This window comes from Toxorhynchites rutilus, chromosome 1 (assembly GCF_029784135.1).
Source record: "Toxorhynchites rutilus septentrionalis strain SRP chromosome 1, ASM2978413v1, whole genome shotgun sequence".
Taxonomy (NCBI): Eukaryota; Metazoa; Arthropoda; class Insecta; order Diptera; family Culicidae; genus Toxorhynchites; species Toxorhynchites rutilus.
The window spans coordinates 88,804,557-88,822,089 of record NC_073744.1 but is presented as its reverse complement, the minus strand read 5'-3'; the positions used below and the strand labels follow the sequence as shown (position 1 = coordinate 88,822,089).

At 38.3% G+C, this 17,533-nt stretch overlaps 1 protein-coding gene across 3 annotated transcripts in view; it reads left to right on the top strand.

The window, feature by feature from the left end:
• Positions 1-9,422: 9,422 nt before the first annotated feature.
• LOC129762595 (uncharacterized) overlaps positions 9,423-17,533 on the top strand; it is an 84,585-nt gene continuing 76,474 nt past the window's right edge. The window contains exons 1-3 of one of the 3 annotated variants that reach the window (XM_055761023.1): positions 9,423-9,699; positions 9,755-9,895; positions 10,859-10,898. In XM_055761023.1, the coding sequence (XP_055616998.1) occupies positions 9,545-9,699; positions 9,755-9,895; positions 10,859-10,883 (321 nt within the window). In that variant the 5' untranslated portion in view covers positions 9,423-9,544 and the 3' untranslated portion in view covers positions 10,884-10,898. Of the gene's footprint in view, positions 9,700-9,754; positions 9,896-10,858; positions 10,899-17,533 lie in introns of those variants that run through there. The other 2 variants (XM_055761024.1, XM_055761022.1) reach the window with 2 other exon arrangements.

Below are 17,533 nucleotides of genomic sequence, written 5' to 3'. Positions count from 1 at the left end.
CTTCAAAGTTTTTTGAATTTACTCGCACTCGCATCCCTCAAAACGTCAAAAACAGAATTTAGCGCTCGAATCAGGGATGCCAAATCTTTACATTGTCTTGACATGTCTCTATTTTTAAGATATTTGAAAATGTGCGAAGATATTTATAGATTTGAAAATTATTGGAAAACTAATACGTTTTCTTTTTGAGATAACTTTATTGGGAATCTGAATATAAAATCATTATCGGGCACAATTTTCATTCAGAATACACTCACAACTTGCAAAAAAAAATATTGTTCTAAGAAACAGAATACATAATCGATATAAAAAAGTAGATTTTCCTTCATTATTTTAGTTTTCGAGGCGTATTTGTTCCTTCTGCAAATCTACTATCATTTTCATTTTCCTCATCTGACAAATTCGGACCTGATTGCTGTTTCTGACTATTTGATGAACATTTGAAAAATCGTCTGGCATCTCTGGTAAACCCGTGCCGTAGTATCTAGTTTCTTGCCAGCAGCTCACATTGTGTGAACGGACAAGGCGAGTCAACCATTTGTCAAGCGAGTTCACCGGGTCAGTAGCTGCTCATTGTGAAGTCAGCTACTAGCAACGTATAAATGGACCTTAACTGCTGTCAAAACGTTTTTTATTCACTCAGTGTCGCACTAGTTCGCCCCGAAAGCTGTTAGTTTCGCACTGAGATGTTTCACGGGTTGGCACTCGGGTTCACCAATACAACTATACTGAACTGTCAAGTTCCGAGTAAATCTAAAAATAAAGACCATGAAAATTGAAAACCTGCTGCTTTTGCTTGTGTATTATTGAAATCGTAATCCAATTCTGATTCTGATTTTGAAGAGTATATTCGAGTGGACGGCGAAAATAACGATGGATATTTAGGTGGAATAAACCTGCTTTCAAAATCAAAATTATGAATGAATATTTACATTAACGTATCGAATATTTATATTATGTGATGAAATAAGAGGTTTTTTCCGATATCGCAGAAACATATTGAACGGAAAACTGTGTCTAATGATGATTTTGTATTATAACAGTAATTATTTGTGGAACAAACAGGAAATGCATCGACAAATGGTTAAGTGAGTGTCAGAACTACATGTTTTAGGTAATCAAACAATATGAAGTAGAATTTTTTTTTTCCAAAATATATATTTTATTAAGGCACATGTGGCGTTAGCCTGACGGGGCCGGGAGTCCAATATTTTGACAATTTTTGTCTTACAACTATGTTAGTAATATGTAACCGATTACTCGCGGTTGGATCGAGGTTAGTATTACAAAGATCTCATAATTGGGATGTTGCAGTCTCCAGTACTATGTGTGTGTGGCCGACACGGGATACTGCCTATTGGAGTGTAACTGACCATTGATCAGCGACGCCTCCCTAGTCTGTACCTCATATCAATCGTGGTGCGTCTCTCTTGACTCGAGGAATCCAGGGTAGAATGGGCACTGGGCGGTACAATCTTCAGCTCGTGTAGAGTTGCCATGAGCGGTACAACCTTTGGCTCTTGTTGAATGATCAATGATTTTCATTCAAACTTTTATATTTTTACACTGCACTTGGCCCTTCTGATCTGAAAAAGAATAATTTACCTCCCAAGCACTAATATTGCTACCAGACGTTGACATTGTACATTTTTAGTCGCAAATATAAACTAATCAGACTATATAACGCACACGCACAAACCACCGCATTCGTGAAACTGAAAACGTTTTTTTTATTACAGAATCAGTTTGGCACTGATTCAGTTTTAAAAACGAATTCGCTATTAATGTTTTCATTTTATGGAAAAAAAAAGTTTTGGGAGCTGGGACTGACACTGATATTGTGCAAATGCTTCCCATTGATTGTTCTCTCGCTCTCTTGATGTGGGCTGAATGGAATGCGCAACCAGACTTCCTGTGCGCGCGCTTTATTTTCGAGAGACGTTGCTCTTCCTCACAACCCTTCCATGTGCAAACGATGAGATCAGGCTTTAGCACACGGGCTTGGGGTTGGCTCTTTCTTTTTTCTTTCGTAAAATATTGAGAGGTGTTCAGACTTCCTATGCACACGCGCCTAAATTTCGAGAGACGAGTATTGATTTTCTCATCCTCACGACTTCTTCATGTGTAAGCGATGAGAGCCTGGCCATGAGCCTGGGTTCGGCTCCTTCTCTTCTGTTTCGTGAAATATTGAGATGCGCTCAAGAATACCTCGTTGACCCTCAACATGAGCGATGCACATGTGTTGTATGCACGTAAGAGAAGCTCGCGCATTAGTGCTCGCGAGACTTTCTCGTGTACCTGCCTCAAAGTGACATTTGATGCTATCGAGGGATGTTGTGCTTCTGGTTTTAAAATTTTAATTTTCGCAATATGGCACGTAGAACAATTAGTGACGAAGAACTGTTTCACATAAATACTGCTGCTAAAGTCATCCAATCAATTCATTTGTTGCACACAGCTCGCAATGATTGTATGAGATACGAGGCTGAATAGGGCTAAGCACATTGTCTCTTCTACGTACTGTGCGAGATCTCAGAAGGCCTGACCAAATGTCACTTTGAAGCAGTTACACGAGAACATCTCGTGAGCACTAATGCACCAGCTTCTTTTCGTGTACACAACACATGTACATCGTTCGCATCGAAACGCGACGGGACATTCCTGAACGCATCACAAAATTTAACGTAAGAGAAGATAAAGAGCCAATCCCAAGCTGGCGTGCTAAAGCCCGGTCTCATAGCTTGCACATGCAAGAGTTCCCAGCAAACATTAAATCGCATAACAAGCGTATATATAACATCATATGCCCTAAAATTTGGTTGGCATATAATGCGCCTAACTGGCATATGCATGCAAAAGTGGAGGCCATATACAAACATGGCAAATGCTTACCGAATTTGTTTGGATGAATATGCAACTTTGACCGGCTATAATAGCGATTATGTTGGAATTGAATTGCGATCTAATATGAACAGGGCTTGGAAATATTGAGCTTATTAAATAATATTGAAAATAATTTTTTATCAGTGTAACACGCTCATTTCTCTTGTCGATACTGCTGTCATTCATCCGACGTCAAACAAATTTACTACTGTGTTCATTCATATTCATTCTGTTGTATCTGAGCTTTCTTTAAAGCTCGAGTCATGAGACTTCATTTTCTTTCATTCATTGCAATTGAATTGTCAGGAATTTTGTGACCATTCATTCTCAATATCCTGACAAGTGTGTGATTTTTTCAATGAGACAGTGTTTATTGATTATTTAGTGACATATTTTGTTAATTTATACCGTTATTTCTGAAGTTACTCCGAAATGGCAACCAAAATCAGTGGTTCAAATGGAAATGCCAACAAGAGAGCGAGATCGACACGCATATTTACAGAAATCGCTAAAGACTACATTGGCTTGGACGGCGAGGAAGCTGGATGTTGGCAATTTTATCCGCCATTTCCGATCGCAACACCCGGAATCATCTACCGAATACGGTTTGCTGAAGGAGTTCGATTCGTCTGCGAAGAAAGCTCGACTTATCCCCAAGCGTCCGGTTTCAGTTGATCATCAACTATTATTTGAGTATGTGGTCAAAATGATCGCTAACCGGAATCTTCCCATTTCGTTTGTCGAATGGGACGAAACTAAACTACTCCTGGATCGATTGTCCGAGGCTGTTGGACCAGGAATTTCATTCAATGGGAAGACAGCTAAGAATCATCTGCAAGCAGCTGCGGGAAAAGTGAAAAGTGCGATAGCTGACGAGATGAAAAATAAGCTTATCTCGATTAAGCTCGACTCCGCAAGTCGCCATAACCGCCACATATTGTGCATAAATGCTCAATATTGCATACGCGACGAGATTGTCATTCGGACGTTGGGTAAGATTTAGTTTGAGTAGCTATGTAAAACCGTTAATGAAAAGCTTCATATTAGGCTGTCAAAGAAGTCCTGCGGTATTTCCACGAGGTGTCGTTGTGAGCGCGTATTCATTCATTGTATTTGTTGTATTCATTGTATCGAGTCATACTATAGCTTGTTGGAAAGGTATTTTTATATATATAGTCCTTGACAGTGTTTTGTTTGGTTAAGTCGTTCGTGAGTTATAGTGTCGCAAATATGGAGCAAAATAAAGAGAAAATCCGACATATTTTACAGTACTACTATGACAAAGGCAAAAATGCATCTCAAGCTGCCAATAAAATTTGTGCAGTTTATGGACCCGATACAGTTTCCATTTCCAACGCACAACGATGGTTTCAACGTTTTCGTTCTGGTGTAGAGGTCGTCGAAGATGCGCCACGCTCCGAAAGGCCTGTCGTCGAAAATTGCGATAAAATCGCTGAATTAGCCGAGAAAGACCGGCATAGTAGAAACCGTAGCATCGGCCAAGAGCTGGGGATAAGTCATCAAACCGTTATTAACCATTTGAAGAAGCTTGGATTCGCAAAGAACACACGCTGACGCAAAAAAAACATCTTTGACCGTATCGACGCATGTGAATCGCTGCTGAATCGCAACAAAATCGACCCGTTTCTGAAGCGGATGGTGACTAGCGATGAAAAGTGGGTCACTTACGACAACGTGAAGCGCAAACGGTCGTGGTCGAAGCCCGCTGAAGCGGCTCAGACGGTGGCCAAGCCCTCATTAACGGCCAGGAAGGTTCTGCTGTGTTTTTGGTGGGATTGTCAAGGAATAATCTATTATGAGCTACTTCCCTATGGCCAAACGCTCAATTCGGACCTATACTGCCAACAACTGGACCGCTTGAAGGTAGCACTCATGAAAAAGAGGCCATCTTTGATAAACAGAGGCCGCATTGTCTTCCATCAGGACAACGCCAGGCCACACACTTCTTTGGTGACGTGCCAGAAGCTCCGGGAGCTCGGATGGGAGGTTCGTCGCATCCGCCGTATAGTCCGGACCTTGCACCAAGTGACTACCACCTGTTTTTGTCCATGGCGAACGAGCTAGGTAGTCAGAAGTTAGCCACAAAAGAGGCCTGTGAAAATTGGCTATCCGAGTTTTTTGCCAATGAGGAAGCGAGCTTCTATAACAGGGGTATTATGAAGTTGGCATCTCGTTGGGAACAAGTCATCGAACAAAACGGCGCATATTTTACTTAAAACAGATGATTGTAACTAATTTTATGAACAAATGAAAATTTTAAAAAAATACCGCAGGACTTTTTTGACAGCCTAATATTATAGGCATACTTGAGATCAATGAGAGTCAGACTGCCAACTTACTAAAACAAAAAATAATGAATACGTTGACAAGCTACGGAATGACCCTCGACCAAGTATTTTCAATGGTAGTAGATAACGGTGCTAATATGTTGGCAGCCGTCAGAAAACTGAAGGAGGAATTGGTCATGTTGTCTTTGCAAGAAGATGATGATAGCGAAGAATATTTCGAGACAAACGACACACTTACGGCCAGCCTGTGCGAGGCGTTCAGAGAGCGATTAAATCTCATCAGGTGTGCGGCACACACGTTGCAGCTAGTTGTTTTGTACGTAGTAAATAAAAGCAATGACTCTATTAAGGAAATAACGGAAATAGCGAAAAAATGCAAAAACGTCAAATACACGACAAATTTCGGTCATCACAATGCCACTTATCCGCCAACTTGGTGCCAGACGCGGTGGGGCGGCATTTATGTAATGGTAAGCAGCTTCCTGAATCAGAAACAGTTTTTCGAACAGTTGACTGAACAATTTGCAGAACTAGGTACTATCAGGTTCTCTGATGAAATATTTTTGATTTACCAGCAATATTTTATTCGTTACAGATATCTCAAGCCACTGGGAGTTTATTGAAAGTTATGCAGAAGCATTCAAGCCAGTGTACATATGCTCTCAAAATCTGCAGGGCTCACACGTATCGCTTTCAGATTTTTGTATAGCATGGTTGATTGCTATAGGCGAAGTTCGTCGATTTCATAGAAATCCGTTGGCTATGAAACTCTTCAGAGCAGGCTTTCCAGGCTGCGACTATCTCAAGCTTTCAGAATGGCCCTGTACTTGGATCCAAGACTGAATTTTGTCAATTCAGCTATTAAGAAAAGGAGCTTATTCAGGTATGTCAAATTGAAAAATAAATTATTTCCAAAATTGTACTGATGCATTCGATTATTCTAGGGTTTCATCACAGAAACTTGGAACCGCATATGTCGACTCAATAATACTGATGATAATGCTGCCTCTTCAACTACTACGTCTTCGACATCTGATGCCATGGATGCAAGCGATGGCTACATCACCGAGTTTTTCGAGGGTTCAATTGCTGCTAAAATAGACACAAATCAATCAGCATTCAAACTTCAGCTCAAAGCGCTGGATATCGAGCCTCGAAAGAAGCATAACTTCGATGTTCGATGGATCAAAAGAAAGAGTTCGCATCCTGAACTTTACGCAGTGGTCAAGGTTGTATTTGCTACTCCTTCTAGTCAGGTATCAGTGGAAAGGGCATTTAGCGCACTCGCACTGGTGCTCTCTAACCAGAGAACATGCTTGAAGGAAGAGACTCTGGCCAATATTATGATCGTCAAACTGAATAAAGACGTCTTCGATCAGATACTGCCAACACTATATAAGTGAAAGGATGTAACCACAACAACTAAGCCATTGTAGATTCGAATGCTTCGATTTTTCCTACGTAAAATGAAAATAAAATAAATTTATATTTTTTTAGTCATTTCTCAAATATTTTTATTTCAACTGTAGCTGAATCCACTTTTTGTTTAATTACGCAATCTTGCACCAATCTAATTTGAATTCAAATCCAGAAGTACCGTTCCTAATACATAATGTATAAAATATTCCCCACGGATGACGTTCGCTTCATGTTGGGAAATGCTCTCACGAAATCTTCCATCTGAACAATCGTCTTGTCGATGAACCTATCAAACGGGAAACCCATATGTCTGCAGACGTGAGCCGACGATTCACTGCCGCTCTCCCATTGGTAACTTGCACCGAAACGTCTCCAATCCCTACACCAGGGAATCCCAGTTCTTGCTCAGTATAGAGTGTAAGCCCTTTTTTGTATTGTTCGAATAGATCATCGATAAACTGATGCAGTCGATAGAAAATGGGATCACACATCGCTGTCGATAATTCACCGATCACCCCAGGTCCTTCCAGGTACAAAATGTCTGGAACATGAGCGAATCCTAACAATTTATGCAATATCGAATGGATGTTTCCATAGTATGGTCACAGATAGAATAGAGTAGAATATAATTTCCATTAGATATCCGGGGATGTCTATACCGTTACTATCTTCGAGAGGGAGGCGCTCACCATCCGGCTGAAATGAGAAATACTGAAACATATATCCAAATTAACTATTATCGTTTAATACCTCAACTACTGTTCGTGATTGGACTGCATCCATAAATCGAGCAACTCAATTTTCAATTTCCAAAATTGTTCCAACTGCATCAGCTGGTCTATTTACGTTCAGTAATCAATTTTTTTATAGAACATTTTTTATCAAAAATATCGAAATGCTTACGCTTAGCGATGTATTTCTATTCCTAGATGCATAGATCTTGTTTGTGGCACTGTTCAAAATTTCAGGGAAGTGGGGTCCGGAACAGGTGAAGATTCACCCCGATATATTCCCGGAAGTAAGCCATTCGTTGTTCTACATCCGCCTGTGAAGCCGTATAATTCAACGGAATATCAATGGCCATTCGTTGTAACTGCTCCACCACAAATCCTTCCTCTCGTACTCTGGGAAACAAAGCGGTTCCCGCGGACGGACCATCAAACACAGGAATCCAGTTCTCCAATCGGACGTTATGAATGAATGTAGATGTTTCTTTGCAAATCAATCGCATAGATAGAAAGACAAAACTGAATGTTAACTGCAGCGAAGCATCGCTTTTATAGTTTGCAATTTGCATCCCTGGTTAGGTGAATAATCTTCTATAACAGTATGACAATGTCCGAGAACAATGTTGATATTGAATGAACTGGTGCATTAATATCAATGAATGGCAAAACTTGGGATATTTCTTTTTGTTTACACTCCGTGAACGCAGAGCAGAGCGAAAGAGGGAATGAACGAAAGTGAATGAATCAACTGTCAGTGGCTTGCTGTTATTGTGAGGCTTGGCGTTGGTTCATTTTCGATATCCCGAATACAATGGTATAATGATCGAAGGTGGTCTGAAATTCAGCTGAAAAAATTGATGTGAAACTGATATTTCCAAGCACTGAATATGAATATATTCATGAATTGTCAAAGCACCAAATACGACTTTTGCCATACTTATATACGATTTATTACAGACAAAGAAAAAAACAAATGGCGCAAAATATTTTTGTGAAATGTTTATTACAACCTCACGAATCGCCATTTTTATATATGAGTATTTATGTTCGTAGAAATAATAATTGTTTGATTGACTTGTGTTGGGAGTGGAATATGAATGTTTAAAATGCCACAGATTGATGTTTGGTGAAAACTGCTCCGTTGTGGGTTCGAACTCCGGTCGTCTGGTATATCATCCACCAGCTATCTCGCGCGGCTATCTGAAATTTAATTCAACAGCGGTTAAAACTTTCGAGTGCATCATTGACATTTCAATATGATGTAATATGTTCTTTATTAGGATCTAATATGATTTACTGTTTGATGATTTTCTTCAACATGCAACACGATTTACTACAGTACTGAATCGGTTTAAATTATACGCTTATACGACACACAAACTGCATCAGCGTAATATACGCATATGATGCGGATTAAAAATATTTTACGACAATGTACATCATAAAACCGATGTTTATTATACCGAATTGCGACTTAATTTGATAATGGTATATAAAATCGAGTTTTTACATTTTATACGATTTCAAATATACACGATACATACTTTGATTGATATTATAGGCGATTATGATTTATTCGGATTTCTTGTAAGACTTGGCACGTGCAAAATTATACGATTTAATGTTTGCTGGGTTGTAAGGGAAAAAATCGATACAACAGGAAGTGTGCTCGCTCGGCTGCCTTCTGCTTCGCTCATTTGTTGTAACAGCTCCCAATGACTTTGTGAGATGCGAGACTGGATAACGCGAAGCACACTGTTTCTTTTGCGTGATGTGCGAGATCTCGAAAAGTCTATGCGCAACAATGACGGTGCATGGCTCAACGTGTTAAAAGTGTTCTTATTCCATCTGAAAATCCATTACTTTTTCCACACCAACGGGACACAAAGATTAAAGTGCGCTATGCGTACAACTTCCCGTCATCATGAAGTCAACATAATATAGTTGATGGAACGGTGACGGTGACGTTGTATGTGTTTCGCCCTTAAAACCCTCAACGCGAAGAAAATGTCGTTAAAATGAAAACATGCTTTTACATCTGGCAACTCTACTCTGTTCTCATGTTTTGGTTTCGAACAAGCTTTTGGAGAAAGCTTTCATTGCTGATAAAAAATACCGGCTTTGTTAGTCGAATGCTGTTCTATTCTGTCACGACTATTTTTTATTTACGACATACATAAATTTGGTACATCAAGCAAAAGTGAAATGAATGAAGCCTTGCGTTCAGTTAATGTTGACGATACCCATGATTCTGGAGACGAGGATAATGGGTTTACACTAACAACTGATTTTTTCGATCCTATCGCAGCATTATTGTCGAGTATTGGTGGAGAGGCAGAAAATCTAACTGAAGAATTGCGGTATTTATCACAGCATACTTGTTAAACTGTTAGTAATATACATTGTATTTTTTAGGAAGTATGGAATCAAGTACGAGCACCTTTCTGGCCTGGTTGATGAGGACCTAACCATTCTAGGCCTAAAAAATACAAAAATAAGAGAAGAGGTATTGGCTGAAATTTCTTGCCTCCCGAACCAGGTGGAACACTACGAAATGTGAGTGGCAATAAGAGTATCATTTTCCTTTTCGAAAAAATATACACTTGAGATTTTATGAAAAAAAAAACATTCAATGGTCTCCTCGTGACGAAACGCATCGAAAACGTGTGGTGATCTTCAAGAAGAACGAGACTAACTAAATTAGTCAATCTATAAAAAGAACGAGACTAACTGAATTTAGTCAATATTTGAATAGTCTTCAAGAAAAATGTGTTTATGTATTTAAATTTGACTGGTTACATTTGAGAGAGAAATTCATATGGTTTTGTTAGCCTGATCCTGACTTTGAGGTGGCTTACGAACACCGAAAATATTGTGGATTTCCTGGGAGTGTGTTAAAACCTCCTTCGATTCTACACTCTGTACAATTTCTATAAGACTATAAGGTCTTATAGTATATCTATAATATATCCAAGTGATTGCCTTACATCTTGAAATTTTGGAGTTGGAATGGTTTCGTCATGGTATCTGCCAATAGTTGACCGGAAGTAACGTGTTGAAGAACAAGGGTGTTCTTTTCCAGCTGCTCCTTAACGAAGTGATGACGCAAATCGATGTGTTTTGTTCGCGCCGAATATCCTTTATCCTTCACGGCTAAAGAGATAGCACTTCGCATTGTAATGAGATTGTTGGTTTAGTACCGCTCAGTTCAGCCCGAAATGAGCGCCCCCACAAAGCTTCCTAACCAGCTGCTGCAATAGCCATATTCTTCGCTTCTTTTTTTTTGTACTAAATTTATTTTCAAATGGCTCAGCAACATTAAGTAACAATGAGCCGAGTTAATGAATAGGGAAAAGCCTATTTGAGTAGAACAATTCCAATGTTCTTTCTCAAAAAGGCATAAAAACCCTATTATCTTTTCGTAAAATGTTACAATATGGATAATGACAAAATTCACAATAACATAATATTATAGGCTTCTTGTTTAAGCTTCTTGTTACAGAGATGTCCATCTCATAGGAACTTGCTATCACCTTGGGACTGAGGAAGGGATGAAAATCTGCTCACTTTTCGAATTCTGAAGAAGAAAGTTGCAATAGAGAAAAGGAAACGCTAATAATAAAAATCAAAACAATAAAGGAAAACTAAACACATATATATTCATATTTGAAAGTGTATGGATTTGAGAAAATCATAAATTAAAGAAATAGCATCAATATTACTAGTAGCCAGAACGTCGCGAATCGGAAAATTAAGTGGCATTCCCTTATTGCGAAAAATTTCTATTAAAGATAACCTGTCATTTTGAAACTCAGAACAAAACCACACAATATGATCAATATCCTGATATCCTATACCACACACGCATAGGTTACTATCACTGATGTTAATTCGAAAAAGATGTGCATTCGAAGAATAATGGTTAGACATGAGTCTGCACACTACCCGTATAAAATCACGAGAAAAATTATACCCTTTAAACCATGGTTTGAGAGAAACCCTAGGAATGATAGAATATAGCCATCGGCCTTTATCACTACTATTCCAACTTGACTGCCAAGATACAAGTGCCCGTTCACGAGGAAAATGAAGATATTCATCGAAAGTAATAGGCCTATAGAATAAGTCTCCTTCCATAGCGCCCTTCTTAGCAAGAAAGTCTGCTTTCTCATTTCCTGGTATCAAACAATGAAACGGAATCCATACAAAAGTGATATTAAATGAACTAGTTATCAGAGCACTTAAAAGTTGATGGATTTCAGATAAGAAATACGACGCATATCTAGTTCTCACTGAACGGAGTACCTCTAAAGAGCTGAGACTATCAGAAAAAATAAAAAAGTGATCTGGGGTCAAGGTCTGAATATGGAGTAAGGCCATGTATATTGCAGCCAATTCTGCAACAAACACCGAACAAGGTAAACTAAGCCTACGGAAAGTGAAGAAGTTGATATTGAATATACCAAAGCCTGTGGATCCATTAAGACAAGATCCATCAGTAAAAAAAGATTTGGTTGGGTCAATATGTTTATACCTTGACAGGAATATCGCAGGTATAACTAAATGGCGGAGATCATCTGAAATATTATGCACATAATCCTTCATTGACAGGTCAATAGTAATAGAGGAATTGAACAAAATTGAAGGAATGATCTGGAAACCAGATAAAGTAGATGGACTTTCCAAAGTCATAAATTCATGATATAGAGACATTCGCCTAGATCGAAAGCCTGAGATCAACATTTTTTCAAAGTTTGCTATCACCTTCGGATTAAGTGTTTCACACCGTATTAAAAAACGGAATGATAACTCGAAAAAACGTACGGAAAGAGGAAGTATGCCAGGGAAGTATACAACCTAGAGCAATACGTAAACAGCGATATTGAATCCTTTCCAGATGCAAAATATGGGAACAGGCAGCGGACCTGAAGCAAAAACTACCATACTCCATAACAGATAAAATGGTTGTTTTATACAACCTAATCAAATCCTCAGGTTGAGCTCCCCACCAAGTTCCTGTTATGGATCGAAGAAAATTTATTCTTTTCTGACATTTTTGTTTCAAGTAGCCTATGTGTTTACCCCATGTTCCTTTGGAGTCAAACACAACTCCTAAATACTTGAATGACATCGAGCAACGAATAGGCCTATCCAAAAGTTTAAGCTGTATTTGTGCAGGATTATGTTTTCTTGAGAATACAACCATCTCTGTCTTCTCAGTAGAAAATTCAATACCCAATCTACAGGCCCAATCAACCAAATTGTTAAGAGAATCTTGCAAAGGATTATGAAGATCGGTGCTGTCTTTGCCCATTACCGATACTACACAATCATCTGCAAACTGTCTCAAAGTACAATTTCCCGATAAACAAACATCAATATCATTTACATAGAAGTTGTAAAGAATTGGACTAAGACATGAGCCTTGAGGAAGACCCATGTAGCTAATGCGTAAAACTGACGAAGAACCATGAGAAAAACTCATATGTTTTTCACGCATTAGGTTAAACAGAAAACTATTTAATTTCTGGGAAAACCCATTTCAACGAAGTTTTTGAAAAAGAACTTCAATGGAAACAGAATCAAACGCACCTTTGATATCTAGGAACACTGATGCCATTTGTTGCTTACTACACAAGGCAAAGTCAACCTCTGATGAAAGAAGCGCAAGACAATCATTGGTTCCTTTGCCTCTACGAAACCCGAACTGCGAAGGCGAGAGAAGATTATTAGATTCAACCCAGCTGTCTAAACGATGGAGAATCATTTTTTCTAGTAATTTGCGAATGCAAGATAGCGTTGCAATTGGTCTATAAGAATTATAATCAGACGCAGGTTTACCAGGTTTCAGAATAGCTATAACTTTAATTTGTCGCCACTCATGCGGAACAATATTCTGCTCAAGGAAAGCATTGAACAGTTTCAACAAACGTCTCTTCGTATTATCAGGTAGATTTTTCAACAAATTAAATTTGATCCTATCTGACCCTGGAGCCGTGTTGTTGCAAGAAAGAAGAGCAAGAGAAAAATCAGTCATACTGAACGGAGGCTCAACATCATCAGATGTCTCTAAGAAGGAGAAGGTGCGGGGGCTGAGTCTGGACATATCTTCTTGGCAAAGTAAAAAATCCACCTTTCTGAATATTCAACTTCTTCATTTGAATGAGATGAATTTCTCATTTGTCTGGCAACTCTCCAAAGAGTGCTCAAGGAAGTCTCTCGTGAAAGCCCATTTACAAAATGACGCCAATAGCCTCTCTTTTTAGCTTTAATGAATCTTTTGAATTTACGCTCCAGATAAATGTAGTTATCATAACGTTCACGGGTGCCCAATTTTCGCCAATCCTTGAACGCATTCGATTTATCTTTATAGAGATTTGTACATTCTTGGTCCCACCATAGATTAGGAGGACGTCTACGAAACGAATTACCAGGAAAGCGCTTCGTCTGAGCATCAATAGCACTGTCAAGAATTAAACCAGTTAGAAAATTATATTCTTCCAGCGGGGGTAACTCATGAACTAATGCCACCGATTCTGAAATAATTGAAGAAAATCTCTTCCAATCAATGTTTCTAGATAAATCATGCTGAATATTTGTTGTTTCAGACGATTTTGAATTATTTGAAATGGAAATAGTGATTGGCAAATGATCACTTCCATGTGGATCTTGGATGACATTCCAATAACAATCTAAAGAAAAAGAGGAAGAACACAGGGACAAATCTAAGCAACTAGTGCGGCCTGAAGATGGAGCAATTCTTGTTACATCACCTGTATTCAAAATTGCCATGTTGAAGTCCTCACAAAGATAATAAATCAAATTGGCCCTACGATCATCAAAAGACTCACCCCATCCAATTCCATGAGAGTTGAAATCTCCCAAAATAAGATTAGGTTGCGGTAAAAGTTCAACAATATTCACAAGATTTCTATAATTAAGCATAGTTCTTGGTGGAATATAAATAGAAGCAATGCATAAATCTTTACCCTTGATACGTGCCTGACACGCAAGAATTTCAATTCCTGTGACTAAAGGCAGGGGAATCCTGTAAAATGGGTAGCATTTTCTAATACCTATGAGAACTCCTCCATAGGAATCATCGCGGTCTAAACGGATAATATTGAAATCATGGATGTTTAACACATTGTCCGAACGAAGCCATGTCTCAGAAAGAGCAAATGCATCACAATTCAAAAAATGGAGCATTTGCTTGAAAGAATCAAGTTTAGGAAGAATACTTCTACAATTCCACTGCAAAATAGAGGATTTTCCTGGCTCATCCAATAAATTAGACATCGAAATTAATGAACGACAGGAGGGGCCATTTTGAAGTCATTTGTTTAGCTATCTGGCTGATAGAAGGAAGCCAAGCAAAAATTAAACCTTTCATTGAATCTGATATTCCGAAAAAATCAAGAATCCATTGAACAATTGATGAAAAGGATATACCTCCTGAAAAAGATGAGGATTCAGGAACCGATTGAGAAGTAAATTGAGAATGGCTTGACAATTCAGGGAAATGAACGTCATAATTTGAAGATCTCCAACCAGGAGGGTTATTCTTGGGTGGAGCAGAATAATTAGAAGATTCTGGATTATTAGAGATCAATCCTCTTTTTTTAGATGGCTTAGATGAAGAAGCAATTTTTCTCTTCCTGACTCTTCCTGTGATTACTGGATCAAATTGAGAATCCGAATCATCATCCTCTGATAAAACAGAGAAAGGATTTTCTGAAGCCTCGGGTACCTGAGGTGAAGCTGCCTTGAGCATATCAGCGAAGGATCGATTAGAACGATCCTTAAGTGATTGCTTGAGTTTCATCGAACGTAATTTGTATTTCGGACAATCCTTAATTGTATGAGGAACATCTCCACAAAAAATACATTTATCAACATCTTTGTTACAAGTGACTTCGTCATGGTCGTCTCCACATTTTGAGCATTTCGTTTTATTACAACAGTAGGTTTTAGTGTGACCTAACTGATTGCAATTTAAGCAAGTCATTATTTTAGGAATATATAACCGAACTGGAAGACGAAGTTTGTCAATAAGCACATAATTTGGAAGTGCTGTGCCTTCGAAGGAAATTCTAAAAGAGCCAGAAGGATAATACTTTTTTTTCTGTACCCTCAGATTTCAAAGAGTTCAGAGATCTCACCTCCAAAACTTTAGCATGTGGAATATTTGCATTGTGGAAGATACCCTTAGCTTTTAAAAAATCTTGAAGTTGAAAAGATTTTTCCGTAACTACACCATCGATTTCAACAATGTGAGCCGGAATATAAACCTTATATTCATTAGTGAACGAAGAGTTTTTCACTATCGCGTTAGCGTCTTTGTAATTTGAGAGCACAACACGAAGTTTATCTTTATTGACTTTCGTCATTTCTAAGACATCTGAGTAGTTAGACGTCAGGTCTTTGCAAATTTGAGATACTCTTAGAGGTTTCCCTTTCGGACGGAAAAATACCACCCAACGGTTTTTCGATGATGCCGGGGCGTTCTGGTATTGTCTAATACGTGGAAGTTGAGCAGAATTAGGCAGAGATTGAGTCGAAGAGTGTAGAACAGAGTCACTATTTGGTACAGACGAAGAGTTTGACTGCGATTGTTTTTGTTTTTTTCCTGAAGAAACCGTAAAATCATCTGGAGGAGGGTCTAAGACCCTCATTTCAGCATCGAAGGGTTCATTACCCTCCATTTAAAAAAAAGGAGTCGAAAGAGTCGTAAAAATGAGAGAGAAGATTCTTTAGAACACGTAAATATTAAATGATAAAAATAAAAAAAAATAAAAAATTAATAAAATGAAATATGTGAATGTATATGTATATGTATACGTATGCGTGAAAGAAAAATAAAACGAAAACTTATCTTAAATGTATCTAGATGAATGATAGAGAACTTCTAAAATCCTTGAAGCGGGTCCAATGGCAACTTCACACTCCAAAAAAAAACACTTGAAAAATAATTCCGACTTCAAGAAAATTTCTTTCTTCTCAGTATATCGTTCCGGCTTCTTTCGAAATACCGTCAAAAATAGTCTTGAATATAACTGAAAATCACAGAGAGAAAAAAGGAACGGAAAATACGTTTTTCTTCGTGATGATTTGAAATATACGTCACCTTATTCCCAAGGCTTGCTGCTATATGATTCTTCGCTTCTGTTGTGGATAAAGCAACTGTAGGTTGCCTTCTGCAACTCCACGCAACCTGCCTGAGTGCATAAACACGTAACCTGTTATTAAATGCCTTGTTTCCGCATCATTGCCCCAATCCGAATCCGTGTAACCGTGGAATTGTTCTTTATTTCCATTGTTTTATGTAAGTCGGACATTTATCGTTCCTTTAAGGTACCGCAGTACGCGGTTGGTTGCTGTGCAATGAGCTTCGCCTGGGTTGCTACAGAAGCTGCTGACCGCGTTCACCGCAAACGAAATATCGGGTTTGGTACACTGTGCAATGAATTGTAAGCCACCTACAAGTTCACTGTTGCTACTGGCAACGCTTCTAGTACAAATCCAATACCAACCGAATAAATCAGAAACGTTCAATAAACAATAGGCAACACCTTAGCATTCAATTAAAACTAGAGGTAAATTGTGGTTCTAATAATTGGCTGATTAGATAGAATTTTTTATTTCTCTCGAATAAGAGGTGAGCAAATCATTTTCAAACAAATAATAACGATATATTATAGGATTAACACGCGATACTACTATTACCTAACCTAAAATTGATTTGTTCGCGGTAATAGGAAACATAAAAGCACTGAATTTGTAAGCATCATTTATACATTATAAAAAAGGAAAAAAATGTAAATAAATATTTTTTGTAGCTCTACTCTTTGTGGTCGTCTGTCTGCTCTCAGCCACCACAGAAAGAAACCATGCTAATATTATATTTCACTCAACCAAGTATCAGTTTATGCTTTTCCTAAACGAAGCTTGATGTCTAGTGAACCTGTTCGCGAATCAATACGACGCTCTTATGAGTAATAGATAACGGTATTCAGTAACAAACAAAGTAGTCACCCACACAAGATAGTGCGTTGAATGCAAAGAAATGTGGGACAAAAATCATAACAGCAGAATTAAGCCATTGTAACACTTTGATGTGATGGAAAAGATTGTTCATAAGTATCAGAACTTCTGTTTGCATAAATGTCTCAAGCGACAAATTATTTTTTTATA